The 19,789-nt window shown below is 37.2% G+C and overlaps 2 protein-coding genes across 2 annotated transcripts; one reads left to right on the top strand and one right to left on the bottom strand.

The window, feature by feature from the left end:
* Positions 1–1,962: 1,962 nt before the first annotated feature.
* LOC140832471 (uncharacterized protein At5g39865-like) lies at positions 1,963–4,293 on the bottom strand. Its single transcript, XM_073196557.1, has one exon. It carries the CDS (start codon positions 3,467–3,469, stop codon positions 2,105–2,107), a length of 1,365 nt encoding a protein of 454 aa, XP_073052658.1. The 5' UTR covers positions 3,470–4,293; the 3' UTR covers positions 1,963–2,104.
* A 12,744-nt stretch (positions 4,294–17,037) lies between these two features.
* On the top strand, positions 17,038–19,598 carry LOC140832398 (mitochondrial outer membrane protein porin of 34 kDa-like). Its single transcript, XM_073196439.1, has 6 exons — positions 17,038–17,182; positions 17,261–17,331; positions 18,391–18,501; positions 18,584–18,670; positions 18,764–18,972; positions 19,130–19,598. Exons 1-6 carry the CDS (start codon positions 17,134–17,136, stop codon positions 19,434–19,436), a joined length of 834 nt encoding a protein of 277 aa, XP_073052540.1. The 5' UTR covers positions 17,038–17,133; the 3' UTR covers positions 19,437–19,598.
* Positions 19,599–19,789: the final 191 nt, after the last annotated feature.

The following is a 19,789-nucleotide window of genomic DNA, read 5'->3' as shown; positions in this document are numbered from 1 at the left end:
CCCGGGCTAGGCTGGGAGCTCAGGCTTTTATGAGTATGTGCTGATCTAATTAGCTTCTTTATTTGTTGCATGCCCAGGGATGATTTATATAAGAGCACTTTCTTTATCCGAGCTAGTTCTTTCCTCGGTAGCCCCAAGATACTGATCTCTAACTTTGCCTAGAGCTGTCAAGGAGGGCGCCCCGCGCCCGGTTTTCGGTCTGTTTGGGTTGGTCCGTTTAGTCCTGCCTCCAAACAGGCCACCTAAAGTTCAACCCAACCCGCCCTGAGTTTGCCCGAGTCCAAGGATGACCCAAGCTCTTTTCGGGGCTCTACCACTCCCTGATCAGATTGAACATGGGCGGGAGATCAATTATATTTTGAATTTTAGACGGGCTAGGGCTGATGGGTACATGACGTAAACTCTAGCACTTGAAAAGACAGAAATCGCTTTGGATTCATGACCGAATTTTCATCTTATTGGGTGACCCTGTTCAATTGACGAGGTGCATCTCGTCCGTCCATTTACTTCGAGATCAACGTCTAGGATCGCTCTGCTCCTGCTTATAAATACTAACCGCCTAAGTTGGCCTATGCGCTCTTTAAAATGCATAATATCCTAAATAATCAATCCACTTATCTTCTAGTACTTTTTTGTATGTGTTTTGGCGACCACGCCTTTTCTCTAACTAATCGAGTAAACAATCGATTCCTTAATGACATCCATCTTCCGCGAAGGGCCAGAAAGGACGATACTTTTCTTCCCGAGATCGCAGATCTTCAAAATCCAAGGGCAGTTTCTTTACTAAAGACCGGGAAAAATCTCTTTCTCGGATTCTCCGCGTAAAAGCTATGATTTTAGTGTTAGGAACACATGATGGTACTTCGAGGGCTACTTTGTTAAACTTGTGGATATACAGCCGCAATGACTCATCCCCACTCTTCTCCACCTCGAACATTCTAAAATCGGTCTTCCTATTTTCCTTGCAGCTACTGAAGTGATGCAATAAAATTCTACTGAAATCGTCAAAACAGTGGATACTCTATGGCTCGATTTTGTCAAACCACATTCGATGAGTCTAACAATGTGATCAAGAAAGTTTTACACTTGATTTTGTCATCTTAGCAATGGAGCATGACCATGTTCTCGAACCGAGCTAAATGTTCCTTTGGATCAGTGTTCCCGTCGACTTGTAGTGGACATGCGAGGGTTCATCCACTATTTGTATGGATAATGGACAACCTTTTGGTTGGACCAGGAAACTCGAGAAGACTTGATTTGTCCTTCAAATTTCTTAACCTTTTTCTTAAATCTTTTAATTCTCCGGTCATGGCAAGGGCTTTGAATCTTCTTGACAGCTTTCTTCCTTTTTTTCCTTCTCATATCTTTTTCTCTCGGTGTACGTGACAGTTCCTGGGAGGCAACTTCTATGCTCGTGTTCACCATCAACTTTTCACCTGCTAGTTAACAACTCTTTAAGCATCATATCCATGTACGCTTATGTTTTGATGGTTGAATATTTCTACTAAAATATAAACTTGTGCATGGACTTATTTAAAAACGGGGCAACGAACACCCTTGCACGAATGAATAACCCTGCCTAACGATTCAGTAAAGTAAAAAAATTGTATATTATTCCCTGTATATTCTTTTCTTTTTCTTCTCAAATGTTTACATTCGCTTGTATTTTCATATCATTTAAAAAAATTATTGAAAAAATCAAATTTATAAATATTTTGTTAATTAGTATAAAAAAAATAGTTGTACATTTTCCAAATTTTAATTAACGTAGAAACGGTCTATTAATGTTTTCACGGATATTTACTCAAATTTTGAAATTTTTAACCTGTCTTGTTGGCTCTAGTCTGATCGATGCATTTAATTTTCATAAACAATAAAAAATAAAAAGAAAAGCATGCTTCTCAAACTGGGAAACATGGTATAGAGAAATCATCACAAGGCTTAAACAACAGCCAAGAACTCGAAGAAACTAAATATTTTTATAACAGAAAAACTTATTCTCCTGCTCAAAATCAATCAAAACTCCGCACTGTACAACAAACAAACTCACAAAAGGGAAACCAAAATCCTTGACACCGAAAGAACTCGTTCACTGAACAAGAACTCAATCACAACAAACCGGACACAGTACAAGTCCATTTTCATTACACTCTTGACATCTACGAAAACCGTATTCCTGCTCGTTTTCTTCAGTTTCTTCTTCGTCATCGTCTCCATCGTAATAGATTTTACAACTCCCCGAACACGTCTCACAAGGAACAAATCTAATATCTCCACATACTTCACAAACATGACCATTTCCACTACCTCCTTTACTATAGTCTACAAACCCGCACTTTTCCACCATCTTTTCAAGCTTTCCCTCCTCGTTTAAATGCCGTATTTCATCGGCCCCGCCAATGTAACTCTCCCCCAGAAAAACTCTAGGCAAGCCTGCACTGTGACCAAACTCCCCTCTTAACAACTCCTTTAACTCATCCTTGAATCTTGAATGCATTGATACATCTCTTTCATCAACTTTAACTCCTAATCCCTTTAAAATCACTCGAACATGACAACAATCCTCATACGTCTTCCTCACCCCTCTAAGGCTCGTAAAATATACAATCAGCTTGTGTTTACCACGAGGCACGCTGTTGTTCATAGCCTTTTCATTCTTTTTGTCATCCGTTACATCCAAAGCACGATCCTTACCAGCCAAGGCCTGTTCTTTTTTACTACCCAAGGACCTGAGATAAAATGGTTTGGCCGGAGGGAGATCCTCTAGAGATTTTCTGAATTCCGCAATCACCTCAGTATCGAATTCAGATACCATAGAAGTGTCATTCGAATTAGAATTAGAATTAGAATCATTATCAGCCAAGTCCAACCACGAGGGCTTAGGTGATGCAGTGCCATTTTCTTGCACTCTAGGAGTGGGTTGATCGTCCATAGGAGACAAACCAGAATTTCGAGGGAGTTTGAACGAAAAGCTGCGAAAATGATGAACCGGGCGAGGAGGACTGACGTCTTCAAGACCCTCCATCATCTCCCAAGCATTGATCATCTCTGGCTCTCCCGGAGGCGTTCTGACTGGTGTTTTAGGAATAAATTTCGGGATTTTTGCATTGATCGTTCTAGACCAAGTCTTGGCCTCAATCATACCCATCGCAAATGCATCTTTAGCTGACCCTTCTGAGCCAATTTTGCCCCCATTTGGTCTATTGCTAATCAAAGCCTTATCCGCTATAACACTATGATTCTGTATCAACAGAGCCTGATCCTCGTTTTCAACATTTACAATACGATTCTGAATCGAAGGATCAAGCTTCAAAGAACCCAACGTGGATGACTTAAGAGCCACCAGATGATAGCTATCCCCTGTTCCATTAGGTGGATGGTGAACGTGCATTGAATACGTTCTCCTCACCGGAATATAAGGCGCCTGGCAGTTCTGGCAGACCTTTTCTTTCGAAGATCCACAACCCATTATCAGAAAAGGAAAAATATCACACAACAATAAATGATCAAAGCAATGTAAAAAAAAATAAAAACTTTAAAAATCGACAGTTTTATCGAAAGTTGTAAGTAAAAAGATTAGAGGATGAAGAAACATTCCCATAAGAACAAGCTGGCTGTACGTAATATATTTGTTAAATATTCCAACAAGCCTTTCGAAAAATGTATAAAAAATAATCCGGGGAACAGAGATTTACGCGCCTGGAATCGAAGGATTAAGAAAGAAACACTAATAAAATACTTCACATCTTAAAGGGAAGAAACTGGGTTGGTAATTCTCTGCAAAACACGGCATTGAATGATGTAATCATCATGGGAAAACGAAAACTCGTCACACCAAGGGGAAAAAAAAAGAAACCTTTCGATCAAAGGAAAACGCCAAAAATTGAAACTTCAGATCATGATCAACAAAAAGAGACAGGAGATCTTCGATGGGCAATAGATAACAATACTGAATCATATAATTTGAATCGAGAAGCAAAAAAAAAAGGAAGTCAAAAAACCAAGAAGCTGATGAAGAAGAGGCTCTTTATCCAGCAACTTGTTCCTTTTTTCACCTCCCTTTTGGTTTCACTTTTTCATCGCCGTGGAAGAACGGGAAATGGGAATGTAAAGAAATGGGATTAACTGAAAAGATACAGCGATGAGTGCAATGAGTGGTGCTGCACAAATTGCAATAGAAAGATTCAAAGAAAGCCGTCGGCTTGGTGGATAATAATTTATTGATTTTTATAGGTGTGAAATAAAGAAATTACGAGGCACCAAAGAGCCGGCGATTGTGGGTGTAAGCGTGGAGAGAGAGTTCGATTTTGTAGTTTTATTTCTAGAAATCTCATAAATTTCCATGATTAATTTTTTGTGGGACGGTCTCACGAATCTTTATCTGTGAGATTGTTCAACCTTACCGATATTCAAAATAAAAAATAATACTCTTAACATAAAAAATAATATTTTTTATAGATGACCCAAATAAGAAATTCGTCTCATAAAATAAGAACATGAGATCGGATTATATCAGTTTTTGCCAACTTACATTACCCACGCTTCTTATTATTCATTAGTTTTTATCTTCAAGGTACACAACTTTACGAGGGTCCAAACAAATCCAGCATGAATTGGCTCGGAAAACATAGTTTGAAATTATGAAATTCGAAAATATTCAAACTTATTTTGAGTTAGCTATAATATCTTATTCGATAGTTTGATAATCGTTCATGAACTTTAATAACTTATTAGTTTAATATATATCTCTAATTTGTTAAGTATTTATTTTCGATTAATAATTCTAACATTCCAATAACATATTTGAATATTTTGAGATAAACTCAAACTCGAGCAAATTTTTTATTCGAGCTTGAATAAATTAAATTCAAACCATAAATTTTCTCTAGATTCAATTTGTTTATATCGTATCCAACAAAAATAAATGCTAACATAGGCAATACCTGAATTAAGAATGTGTATTTTCAATTAAATATCTGAAGGAGTTCTAAATTATTAATACATAGCTAGCGTAAGCATATGTGAGATCATAATGTAATTGGCGTTATTCATCGTCCTTCCTAAATTTCAATAACGCAACTGGCCTCATTTATTGCCCCCAATACCTGTATATATTAAATAATCTAATAACGTACGTACATAGTATCGGCCCGTGACACACTATGCCAAAACATTATCTGATAATAATTATAACTACCACCAAGTATACGCTTTACATGCAGAGTGACTCTCGTGTGAGACCGTTTCACGAATCATAATCTGTGAGACGGGTTAACCATACCCAGGGACGGATCCAGGAATAAAAGTTGGGGTGGGCTTGAACTCAATATGATAAGTTATATATTATTAAAAAAAAAGTACATTATATCGTTCAACGAAGTTGTGCCTTACGGGATTTTAAAACATAAAATTCATCAATAATAGAATTTACATCAATATGTTTAGCTAAATCTCGTTCAATATAGAGTGTCAAACAATCGGCAAGAAAGTCATCCTCCATTTTATTGCGAAGTGCCGTCTTCACATGCTTCATTGCTGAAAAAGCCCGTTCAATAGTGGCAGTAGACACAGATAATGTCAAAACAAGATGAATCAATCTAGTCAACATAACATAAACACTTGACCGTCCACTCTCGGTCAATTGCTGACACAACTCAACAAGTGTAGAAACCTTTAAATTCTGCATCACATCGAGTTTATAAATGTATCAATTCATACTTCAAAACAACAATTTCTTGATCTGTGAAATCTCCAGGATAAAACTTCTTCGCAAGCTTGCAAATATCATCACTGTTAAATGAGTCAAATGAATTTTTAGGATCTAAAGCTATACTAAGAGAAAGAAGTTTCACCGATGACTCATTGAACCGAGTATTTAACTCCATCAAAATGAAATCTATTGCTGCATTATAAACATCAAAGTGGTAATGATGTTCTATTGAATAAACCGTCGCTAATTAAAACCGCCGATCCACCTTTTTTTTATTTTTTAATAATGTAGCGACGATTTTAACAATAACCGTCGCTAATAATTGCGACGGTTTTTGATAAAACTGTCGCCGATCCAAATCGGTGACAGGTTTACTAAAACCGTCGCAAAAGTAGCGACGGTTATCAAAAACCGTCGCTAAAACCGTCGCTAAATATAAAAAAATGGGCTGGGCTACAGCCCAGTATAGCCCTAGCGTAGATCCGTCTCTGACCATACCCATATTCACAATAAAAAGTAATATTCTTAGCATAAAAAGTAATACTTTTTCATGGGTAACCCAAATAAGAGATCTGTCTCACAAATACGACCCGTAAAACCGTCTCATACAAGTTTTTGTCATACATGCATGCCAATCGAAATATTACATACATATATATATATATATGTGTATATATACACACACACTACATATATATATATATATATATATATATATATATATGTGTGTGTGTGTTTATATATATATTACTTGATAAACAATTTTGAAATTAAAACTGAAAATTTTAAGATTTTTTTTTAAAGTTTTTTAGATTTTTTTTTACATATATTGATTTTTTTTCATGGAAAAAAAGAAATGAGGGTTGAGGAAAAGAAAGAAAGTATTTCAGGGATTCTAAAATTATATCAAAACACTATTTTTTTCTCTATTATGACTGTATAGATAAATGTATCTCGAAACATTTAAAACTAATAAGTTAACAGCCTAATCAACATATTTTGATGAGTGATGTCATGCCTCGAGTCCGGATCTGCGCCTGCGTGACTGCACACAATGGGCCCCTTTAACAACTACTTCGTATTCGTCCTCGTTTTACGAAAATGATTAACCTAAGTTGCTATAGAAGTCCATTGTAGCCCTTTATAAACTCATTTTAAATCTTTAATTTTTCAGATGTGGGACAAGGGTATCACAATCACCCCTCCTTCAGAACGCGACGTCCTCGTCGCGGCCTGACCACTCGATCCACCAGCATCGAGAATCTAGAGGTGGCTTCTACAGGTTCAAGAAGTGGCTCCCGTCATGTAGCACTTTGCTACGCAAGTTCAAGAGGTGGCTCCCATGTACGTAGCATTTTGCCCCGCACAGCACTTATTTCTCGGTGTTCCATGCCGGTGACCGGCTCTGATACCATTATGTCACGCCCCGAGCCCGGGCCCGCGCCTGCGTGACTGCACACAATGGGCCCCTATAGCAACTACTTCGTATACGTCCTCGCTTTACGAAAATGATTAACCTAAGTTGCTATAGAAGTCCATTGTAGCCCCTCATAAACTCATTTTAAATCTTTAATTTTTCAGATGTGGGACAAGTGTCACGCCCCGAGCCCGGGTCCGCGCCTGCATGACTGCACAATGGGCCTCTATAGCAACTACTTCGTATTCGTCCTCGCTTTACGAAAATGATTAACCCTAGTTGGTATAGAAGTCCATTGTTTAAATCTTTAATTTTTCAGATGTGGGACAAGGATATCACAATCACCCCTCCTTCAGAACGCGACGTCCTCGTCGCGGCCTGACCACTCGATCTACCAGCACCGAGAATCTAGAAGTGGCTCCTACAGGTTCAAGAGGTGGCTCCCGTCATGTAGCACTTTGCCCCGCAGATTCATGGGGTGGCTCCCATGCACGTAGCACTTTGTCACGCATAGCACTTATTTCTCGGTGTTCCATGCCGGTGACCAGCTCTGATACCATTCTGTCACGCCCCGAGCTCGGGCCCGCGCCTACGTGACTGCACAATGGGCCCCTATAGCAACTACTTCGTATTCGTCATCGCTTTACGAAAATGATTAACCCAAGTTGCTATAGAAGTCCATTGTAGCCCTTTATAAACTCATTTTTAAATTTTCAGATGTGGGACAAGGGGAGCCCGGGCCCGGGCCCGCGCTTGCGTGACTACAAAATGGGTCCCTATAGCAACTACTTCGTATTCGTCCTCGCTTTACGAAAATGATTAACTCAAGTTGCTATAGAAGTCCATTGTAGCCATTTATAAACTCATTTTAAATCTTTAATTTTTCAGATGTGGGACAAGGGTATCACAATCACCCTCTTTCAGAACGCGACGTCCTCGTCGCTGCCTGACCACTCGATCCACCAGCACCGAGAATCTAGAGGTGGCTCCCGTCATGTAGCACTTTGCCCTGCAGGTTCAAGAGGTGGCTCCCATGCACGTAGCACTTTGCCCCGCATAGCACTTATTTCTCGGTGTTCCATGCCGGTGACCGGCTCTGATACCATTCTGTCACGCCTCGAGCCCGGGCCCGCGCCTGCGTGACTGCACAATGGGCCCCTATAGCAACAACTTCGTATTCGTCATCACTTTACGAAAATGATTAACCCAAGTTGCTGTAGAAGTCCATTGTAGCCTTTTATAAACTCATTTTAAATATTTAATTTTTCAGATGTGGGACAAGGGTATCACAAGTGATGTTACATGTACATCAATTTGTACGACACAAAAAATTAATGTAGCAATATATTAGGTGTACCTTTAACATTATTATATTTTAGTGATGCTACATGTACAACAAACAATTTTTACACTACAAAAAATCGATACAACAATCCAATTTATAAAAATCTTATTATACATTGAATATAAAATGTAACGTCCGAAAAATCAGCCCACGTAAACCACGTACATGCAAAAATATTTTAATTTCTTAATTGTTTTATTTAATTGTTTTTAAATGCTAGCATGATGTTTTATATGATTAAATATAGGATTGCATGATTAAATGATTATGTGACATGTTTTCATGAAATTTAGGATTTTTACCCGAATATTCGATAATAGGCAGGGAAAAGGAAACCGGGACGACCAAGACAAGACTATGTAATTTTTTTTAAATAGTGGCAAGGCTTCCTAGTATGATTTAAAATGATTTAATTTTTCTAAAAATGTTGGAGTTCGATTATTTTACGAATCGAGCTCGATTTTTCCCGGGAAGCCGGTTTTGGGCAAACAGTGAGTTTTAAAAGATCAAAAATATTATTTTATGGAAACTAATTTTATAAAATTTTATAAGTGTTATTGGGCCCAATTTAATTAATTTAAGTAGGCCCAATTACCCTTAAGTAAACAAGCCCAAAACCAAAACCCATTAATAGGTACTTAAGTTTATAAATAACTAAACCTAGTCTTCAAACCCTCATATTTCAGCCTCCATCAGCCGAGAACACCTGGCACACACTCACATAATTTTCGAAAATATAAGGAGAAGGAAAGCTTGTGTTCTTCGTCGCCCGTTCGTCCTTCCTCGCCAACGATCGTATATTCGAGCGTTATAAACGCAAAGGCACGTTTCCTAAATTCTTTTAACATCATACAAATCAGAATATGCTTGATTTAATTGTTTATGCATGAAAAAAAAATAGGTATTCTATAATTTTTACGGTAGAACGTTTATACGACGTTTTTACGTTTTTATGAAAAACGATTTTTAATCCAACGATACGCTGCCAAGGTAGGATGATATATGATTGAAATATAATCAAAACATGATAAAATAAAAGAAAAAAAAGCTGGAACCGAAGGGGAATAATTTCAGAGAAAGGGGCCGAGAGTTTTTTTTTTTTTAAAAAAGGTGTGTGTATGCTTAGGTTGTTCAAGTGGTTCGTTCCTTATGCATGGTGCTAGGTGGTTCGACCAGGGCTGGTTCAGGGTCAGGGGTGGTCTCGGTCTAGGGCTATGTTGGGTCCTAGGGTGGCTAGGGTCCGAGTTCTAGGCTTGTGGAAGGAGTCCACCCAAAGTGGGACTCCTCCCCCATCTTAACGTGCAGGATAGTGATCGGCTGAGAAGAGGGGCTCGCGGCTGATTTGGGGCGAGCCAGGGTGGTCTGTTAGGGTCCCAAGGAGATGGTCCAGGGTCTGGGCAGGGGCTGGAGTGGCTTGGATCGTTGCTAGCACGAGCAAACGTGGAGGAAGCAACTCACGCACCCTGGAAAGCTGTAGCGCGCGGCTGCTGTCTGCTTCATGTGGCTCGCGGCGCTGGTTACTTGTCTGGGCTGGTATGGGTTAGGTCTGGGCGTGGTCCAGGGTCGGTGAGGGTCCCAGGTGATCGTTGGTTAGGTGGCTAGAGGAGTCCTAGTAGTCTAGGAGACTTGGTGAGGTAGTATGAAACACACACGTAACATGCAGATTATTGGGTTCAGTTTCAGTAGGTTTTTGAGTGGGCCATGGCTTGTTTTTTTCGGGCTGGTTGGGCAGTAGGGTTCCTAGGTGGGTTGGCTAGGGTTTGGCTCGAGGTGGCTCGGGCGTGGCTCGAGTAAATTGGGAGATGGCTCGGTGGTTTCGATTAGGTGTCATATTTCGAATTTAATAAAGAAAAAATAGAACCATGGGTCTACGGTGCGGTTCATGGCTCCTAAGGGTAAAATAAATACTAAAAATGTTATGTTTAAAATTTGGGATCAAAATAACGAGTTTTGGGATTTCCGAGATTTAATCGCCGTCCGAAACGTTAATTAACGTATTAATTGAAACGCCTAGTTTTAAGCTTTATAAAATTATGAAAAATTAGGTTTAAGCTTAAATAATTATTAAAAGACTGAGTTTTTAATTTGAGAATTTTATATTAAGATTTGGTTTAATTCGGGATTAAAACACATTAATATGTCTTATTTAAAGAGTAATTTAAAAGTCATCGATTTAAGCCAAATAAAATAATGAGAAAATTTATGTAAGCTTAATTAATTATTTAGAATAACCCCATGTAATTAAAAGTGAGAAAAAGATAAAAAATCGAGAAATTTTACGTCTAGGGGCAAAACAGTCTTTTTACACTTAAGAAAATACGAAAATGCTTGGCAGCGTCTCGAAGGATCATAATGCTTTAAAATGATATTTTATGATTTATTATGATGATTTTGATGATAATATGTATTTTTACGATTTATGGTAAAGCTGTACAATTTATACTGTCTAAAATGCTATTTTTAGAAAGTTGTCTTATTTTATAAGAAAAAGAAAAATATTTTGAGGGATGTGAATTGACTGTGACAAAAGATATGATTTATGATAGATGATTTTGTGGGGATAACGTGAGGGGAAAAGGCCCCAGAGGGAACTCATCTACAAGAAAAGGCCCCTGAGGGAACCCATTTATGGGAAAAGACCCCACATGGAACCTGTCTATGGGAAAAAGGCTCCCGAGGGAACCCCGATGATCGTATTTCCACGATGGAGCCTAGTGCACACTCCCATGGGCCAAGTGGAGCTAAGACTGCAGTCGACCAAAAGATAAAAGCTAGTCGTCACTTTCAAGGATCAAACTTCACCCAAAATGATATATGATTGAAAGCTTTACGATTTTAATGATATATGATTTATGATAATGATTAAAGTTATTTTTAAATGATTTTTTTTAAAAGATTTATTTATGCTTAAAGTTATAAATGATTTTACTATTTATGATTTATTTATGCTCAAATAATTTTTAATGGTTTATTTATATTCAAAAGATTATTTTAAATGCTTGTGGATGTATATGTATTATTTGTTATTCATGTTTAGAACGTGTTGAGTCTTTAGATTCACTGAGTTTGTATGATGCAGGATTTGATGATTTTTAGAGGCGGTGACGATTGAGTCGATCGAGTGCAGCAGTACACACCCGAGGGCCTTTATGTTTCCGCACTAGCTAGATAGATTTATGATTTTGCTAATGATTTTTATTAGAGATATTTTTATGCTTTATTTTTATTGTTAGTCGATCTTTTCAAAGGTCGATTTATGAATTTTTGATCAGCCGATGATTTAGGATTTTATTTCATGCACTTGAGATTTAAATTGTTAAATTATTTTATTTAGTTTAGTATTTAGAATTTATGATTTATGAAAAAAAAAATCGAGGTCGTTTCATAAAATCTCATGATATAATAGTAAAATCTCACGAAACAATTGATATAGATATCGTTATATGATATATCGATTGTATCTTTCGCATTATCCAAATTTAATCTATGTATTTTCTATAAACAATGTGGAATAGATTCTTTGAACAAGCCTACTTTTCTGAATGAAATTTCATAAAAAAAGGAAAAATCAATTTAAACTATAGTTTGAGAAACATTAACATAATAATTCATGTGACAGAGACACATATACTTTGCATTTAGCATAGAGTCCATCCATAATCTATTCCCAGTTTAGTTGCGTTAGGCCTCACCCAATTTTCGTACGTAGGTTTTCTTTGTTAATGAACGATTTCTTTGTGTCGATGAATCGGTCATAGAACTTGAAGTTTGCATATTTCTCTGTCTCTTGCCAACCAATGCCTTTGTGCACAAGGTTTTTTTTCAGTAAATTGGTAAGCACAATTGTTAACAAAGAAGATTAAAAAATATATTAATCTACCACAACCAGTACTAGCGAATTCGTGATCAATTGACGCTCGTGTTCACCTACTACACAAACTTAGACATCTCGTAGAGATAATATGAACTCTTTTTGTATTTCGAGCTGATGATTTTAATCTCTGTCGCTAACTAGTAGAAACATAAATACATTGGAGTAAAATATGGAACTTAATATATCTAAATAAATTATTTGCCCAAACATACACGACATATTTTGATTGAGAATTTAAAATCCACATATCCAACCAAATGCAATGTAATGGGATGGGATTCTGGTTCAAAATTAAATATGAAAAACAGAGCAAACACACCCTTAATTTGCCACCATGGTTTTACATTATATATAATGTTAAAATAAAGGGTATAATCCGAAATCACATGCAACAGCATCTTTGAAAAATGACGTTTTATTTAATATAATGCAGCCAAGTAAACATTATTATGAATATAATTTAGTTCTATATGCAAGTAAACATTATTTTGAGCATTATATAATTAACAGTTTACGTTTCTCTCCCTCTCTCTTTGTCTCAACTGTGATTATCACTGGCTACCCATATTCCCACTTCGAAATCTCTACTTATAAACTAAGAAATTCTTTTACTTATATGCTGAACTTTCACACACAAACACGAGTAAAAAAAGTGTGATTTCCTTGGTTTTGATCCATGTTTGGGAACCATGAAGATAGCCATTTGGCCTCGTCGTCATCCTTTGCTCCACAAGACTACCATGGTACGTACTTTATTTTTGGCGATATTTTATTCACTGAAAACCAAATTTTATTGCTAAATCTTGTCGAATTTTTTCAGTAGGTGTTGCATATACTACAAGAAAAGTGGGTTTCCGCGGCGTGCATTATGCGCCGCGGAAAGCTATCCGCAGCGTGCAATCTGCGACGCACACTGTAAAGTTGAAAGCCGTCTTAAGTTTGACACTATTGGCGGCGTGCGATTTACGCTGCGATTTAGTCTAATAACGGCGTGCAGAGTATGCTGTTGATAGCTAAACTAATGACAGCGTGCATATGTACGCCGTTAATACACTATCTGCAGCGTGCAATGAATGCCGTTAATGTTAAAAAAATCTAAATATTAGCGACGGTTTGTGACAAATCCATCGCTACATATTAGCGACGGTGTTTAAATGTAGCGACGGTTTGCAACTGTAACGACGGTATTTAAAATTAGCGACGGTTGTATAAACCGTCGCTAAAATCTGCGTAAAAATAAAAAAAAATTACTTTTATAATTTAGTAAATTTTTTAAAAAAATACAATACACCTATAATAAATAAACTCATGATCTTAATTAAAACACTTAAAAATTAACCAAAAATCGAAACAAAAAAACGTACATAAATCGAAGTTAAAATCGTATAAGAAGGAAAAATTTTAAGTGTTGTAAAATAGTGGATAGGAAAGTGGGACTGAAAATTTGCGACTATTACCGACGGTTTCCCAAAAATTTGTCGCTATGAGCGACAGGTTATGTATAATCGTCGCTGATTTATGGCAATGAGCGACGGTTTTTTAATAACCGTCGCTACTCGCGATGGTATTTTGTTATATTGTCGCCGATTTAAATCGGCAACGGTTTAAAAACCGTCGCAATATTTATATTAGCGACGGTTTCTGTAAACCGTCGCTAATTGAAATTTCGTAACATTTTCCACAGCGTACTGTCGATGCAAGCCATGAATGCATGAGTATTAACAGCGCACATTTTGGCACGCTGCGGATAGTAAGTAATATTACTTTCCGTAGCATGCGTTTAATGCACTCCGTTAATGTATATGTGATTAACGGCGCGCATGAAAAGCACGCTGCGGAAAGTATATAATATTTACAGCACACATAAATGCACGCCGCAGATATTACTTTCCGCAGCGTGCTTTTAATGCACGCCGTTATTTCTGTCAAGTGTAACAATATTAACAGCGCACATATTGATGCACGCCGTTAAAAGCACTATTCGCAGCGTGCTTTTAATGCACGCTGTTGATAACGTGCTGCAGAAAATCATTTTTCTTGTTCATGATGAGGACATCCGTATCATATCCGGGGATGGATCGGGCCGAGGGATTGCAGCCGGAGGATGATATGTCGGACGACGAATCGCTGTCTCTTGGAGAGATTAAGAAGAGGAGGCTGAGCCTGGACCAGGTGAAGGCCCTGGAGAAGAGCTTCGAGTCGAGAAACAAACTGGAGCCCGAGAGGAAAATGCGGCTCGCTCGGGCTTTGGGGCTGAAGCCCAGGCAGATCGCTATATGGTTTCAAAGCAGGAGGGCTCGATTGAAAACTAAGCAAATGGAGAAGGATTTACCATGGTAGGATGATCCCTTTTCCCGAAATGAAAAAATTTAGAATTATATGCGTGTTTTTGTCCAAAGGTTTAAATCTTTCTACCAAATTCAAATGAGGGAGACTTGGTTTAATATCCCCGAGTCATGCAATTTTTTTCTCTTTACCTCATTCTTATTTTCTTCGAACTAATTATGACCGTTGGGTTACAATTTTTATTGATTCATGCATAATGGTTGGACCATATATTTGCAGTTGTTGGCTATCAAAAGTGGAGACTCAATCGGGTCGGGTGCTGCAGACCTCAACAGCATGATTCGCCGGAACGGCCGTTATGCGGTCAGAACGGCCAGAACAGAACGGGAACGGTGACCGTCGTTCCAAAGTTCCAGGGCAAATCGGTGATTGTTTTGTAGCGCTGTTCTTCGACGTTTTATGGGCAGTTTAACGGCGAAGCGGAACGGAACGGCCGAGCGGAACGGTTTGGTGTTTAAAAAATATGGTTACGAGATATTAATGGTTCATTACGGTAAGGTATGATAATGATTATTGTAGATGATTATTGTTTATGGTTATGTTTATTGGAATGGTAATAGAATGGTTATGTTATTGGTATTATATTTCATAGTTGTTGATGATTATGAAAATCAATGTGTATAATAGAAAGTTGATCTTGAGCCAAATAAGAAATGGAAGTACAGAAACGATATGAAAAATGTGGCAATAGTTGTAGTTTTTAGTATAATGTCTTGTATATTGATCCAATTATTGTGAGGCCAATTCCATTAGAAAAATAAGATATAAGGCTATAACTTTCATGTTTTGATAAATCATTTCATTTTTCAATATCTGGTACACATGGAATTAGACATCGTGGATTTGATTATGGATCGTCTCAATATATTAATCATAGATACAATGAATCTTCATCATCTATATGGCGGGGTGTTGGACGTCATGGTCCTGAGTATAGATCTTCAAGTACAGCTGATAGTTCTACTGTGTATCGTGGATTCAGATACTATAATCGTCGTGACGAAATCCATTCCAATGATCTTTCCTCATCTCGATCTAATCAATATCTCTATAGACAATCACGTCAATATCCAAATGGACAGTTTGGTATGTCAGAGAAGTTGGAGTCAAAAAGCATGGTATGGGCAACTATCTTGCCATAATTAGTAATTGGCTACTGAAAACAAGGTTATCACTGACTTTTTTTAAATATCATGTTTGTTTAAACATTGAGGCATTCATTGATTCACATATATGTTGACTTGATACATCTCGTTGTGCTCTCATCTCTTATCATTTACATAACCCGACTCGGTGAAATTGTTCACACATCTTGCACTCATTTTTACTCGGGTAGATCATACCTCCTTCTGGTAGCTTGACACAATTAATATTCCACAGCATATCAAGGCAGGATCATCATCTCTCGAGCCCGACCGCAGCTCCGAATGAAGGTTTTTGCAATGTTTTTGGCATAGACGAAAATTAAACCCGGAAATTTGGCCTTGGCCCGAACAGCAAAATTTACTACATTGATCGAACACAAAATTGGCAAGTTGTCTGTACATGGATTATATACCAAAATGTTATATACGCATTTTTATACACAGAAGTAATCAATAACTGATTAATTATACAGTTTTAATTTTGCTTTCTTGATATATGTGCTTGTGTGTGTGTCAGTGTGTGTGTGTTTTTCCAGAGAGAATTGATATATATGTTTTGGAATACTTAAATAAGATTACACAAACGATTGTTGTATCATATAATGATATAATTATTCGTATATTAGTAAAGATCCATGTTACTTTTGCAATAGCAAAGGCATCTGCAGATTGGAGCAAACATTGTTTGTTAATTATGACTGAGAGATAATTAAATTTGTTCCTACGCCAATAATTATGACTGAGAGATAATTAAAATTCAATTTTTTAATCCGCAGATTGGAGCAAACAATGTTTGCTAATGGAAAAAAAAAAAAACTATGGTTTATGGTAAAAGAGAAATTCGGATTTTCTAATAGTAATATAATATTTAAAATCTTGTCAAAAAAATTGATATTTAAAAACTAGATGTGTAACGAATAAAGTGAAAGTAGATCTATTTTCTTTTTAGTTATTTATTCGAGAATATTTTATTATTTATAGCAAAAGAAATATTTGTGATCCCTAAAAATCACATTTCTTGAGGAACAATACACCTCACTGGCATTATCTTTTTGCCGAATAAAAATTACAGCGCATACCCACAAGTGCCACGTGTCCCTTAAACCCTTCTAAATGGAAATCTCAAAACTCAACGGTCCATAAACAACCGCTGCCCATCAACGGCTCAGATTCTCAGAAAGACTTGCCCTGCGGAAAAGAAACACAAAATATAATGATTTTGGCAAATAAATAATAAATCAATTCTCTCTCTCGCCATATTTGTTTTTTAAAATTTTCATCTGAGGTCGAAGAATCATGGGCAAGGGACCGGGGCTGTACTCTGATATTGGCAAAAGAGCTCGAGGTTCTTTATTTTGATTCCTGTTTCTTTTGTTTTTTGATGTGGATTAGCTGTGATTTTTATTTTTTTTTGTGGAATTAGATCTTCTGAACAAGGATTACTTGAGCAGCGACCAGAAGTTTACGATCACCACCTATTCTCCTACTGGAGTTGTAAGTGTTTTGTGAGCATTTATGGTGTTATTTTACAGATCTAGCTTTGGATTCGTTTTTACGGGTCTCGTGATTTTATTTTGGTAAATAGTTAGTGTGGTGCATGTTGTTTTAGCTATGTATTTGGATTTTTAAATGTTAATCAATCTCATTCTGCTATGTTATAGTGTGTGTTGTGTGTGATTTTTTTTTTCTTTTTCGTTTTTTAAAAATAAATCTTCTGTGCATTTTGTAGATGTTCTGTCTGTTGATAGACATTTTTATTTTTTTTGTTTGGCATTATCGTCGTTTCTATGTTGCTATGCATTTGGTGCAGCGTTTTGTCTGTGTATATCGCAGTTTGCTTTTCGTCTCTAAAAGTTTCTGAGGTCTATAGTTGAATGTCTGTGGGGTATGAGTGCCTCTACTAGGTTGTTGATTTCGTGGAAGTCATATTTGTGAAGCCAGTTTTTTTTTGTTGAATCTCGGTTGAAAATGTTGTACTGAAATAACGGATCAATTTCTTACTTAAAACATCGGTTATCATAGTGCATGTGTCTGTTGTGGGGTTCGTTCTAGTTTTTACATCGGATTGGGTGAGAAAGGCGTTTTTCTTTGTCAAGTTCAATCGAAACTTGAAGAAAATGTTGTGTTTTTTTTGTCTTTCTTACTATCGTAGCAGTCGCACGTATTTAAATGTATTTATATATTATTTTGATTCGTATTAACTTGTACATATGCTGCATTACTTTTCCTAGTATTAGCCTTTGTTTTAAAACATTTGAAAATTGTATTTCACAAACAAATATACTGTGGGAATTAATTAATCATTTCCTTTGCATCTCACTCTTCTCCTTTGAGTTCTGAACTAAGATGTGTATCATTTGTGGTAGCTGGTGTGCAGATTATTTGGTAGTTTATATTTAGTGTTTTGATGTGTTTAGTGCAACTGTAATCACAGATGGGCTTGTATGCACATGTTTTGTTTCGTTGGTTAATTCGATGTATCAATTGTTTTGTTGGAGTGTCCGGATATATTTTTTACCTTGCAGTTATTGTTAATTTCTTGTTTTGTCGCAGACTCTCACTTCAACGGGAACGAAGAAAGGTGAATTGTTTTTGGCAGACATTAATACCCAATTGAAGCATAAAAATGTCACAACCGATATTAAAGTGGATACAGCCGCTAATGTATGCTTTACTTTTACCTTGGTTCACTTGGATTGTGCTGTACTCATCTTCTATTTACATTAGATTTTGGAATCCATGCCAGCTCTTTACCACTTTCACTATTGATGAGCCAGCACCTGGTTTGAAGACAATCTTAAGCTTTAAAGTTCCTGATCAAAGGTCTGGGAAGGTAAATTAAAGTGGACAATGTTTTACTATATGAAATCTGATGTGCTAAATATTTGATCCTTCTTTAATTATGGATTTTCGTTGCCATTTGTAGTTGGAGCTTCAGTACCTGCATGAGCGTGCTGGTATTAGCTCAAGCATTGGGTTGACTGTCAACCCCATTGTGAACTTTTCTGGTGTTCTGGGAAGCGATAAAATTGCCATTGGGACTGATATGTCTTTTGATACCAAGGAAGGTGCTTTAACCAAATGCAACTTTGGTGCAAGCTTCACAAATTCTGATCTCATCGCCTCGTTGACTCTGTGAGTAGTCTGCTAATTACTTGTTTTAAATTTACTTTGTTCCTTGCAGATCAAGATTCAAGACGATAATTAGTATGCAATGCAACGGTTGGGCATATGTGTCATATGTATTCTTAACAGATTTTTGAGAAATTTAATGACTGTCTTCCTGCTTTAGGAATGACAAGGGTGACACCTTGACTGGATCTTACTACCACACAGTGAACCCAGTGACCAGCACTGCAGTTGGTGCTGAGGTGGCACACAGTTTTACGAGTAATGAGAATACCATCACTGTCGGCACTCAACATTTGTTGGACCCCTTGACCACTGTGAAGGCTCGACTGAATAACTTTGGCAAGGCAAGCGCCCTGATCCAGCATGAATGGCGCCCCAAATCACTAATCACCGTGTCAACTGAGGTGGACACCAAGTCTATAGACAAGAGTGCAAAGTTTGGTTTGGCATTAGCCCTCAAGCCTTGAGTGGATATTAAAGAGCGTTCTTTTACGGTTTGCTTAATACCAGTTCTTTTGGCCAGCTTTATGGTTCTTTCAGAAACAATTCAAGGTGTTTTTTGGAACTTGATTTCTTGGTGTCTCCTATTCCGATTTTATCTTAGGTTGAAATAGTATATGTTTTGTTTTTGGACTGGATTTTACTTTTATGTCTTGAATTTGTTCGGGGAGAGGATGTCTAACGAGACTCCTTTTTCATCGTCGTTTTATTTTCTGCACGTCAACATACCCCAGTGGCCGTCATCTTGTTTGGGACAAATAACCCGATCAAAATTGACAATCGATTAATATCAATTTTTTCGGCACCTAGACCAGAGATT

The sequence above is a fragment of the Primulina eburnea genome, chromosome 1, assembly GCF_022965805.1.
Source record: "Primulina eburnea isolate SZY01 chromosome 1, ASM2296580v1, whole genome shotgun sequence".
NCBI classification, from domain to species: Eukaryota; Viridiplantae; Streptophyta; class Magnoliopsida; order Lamiales; family Gesneriaceae; genus Primulina; species Primulina eburnea.
The sequence above is the reverse complement of the archived record's forward strand: the minus strand, read 5'-3'. Positions and strand labels throughout refer to the sequence as shown.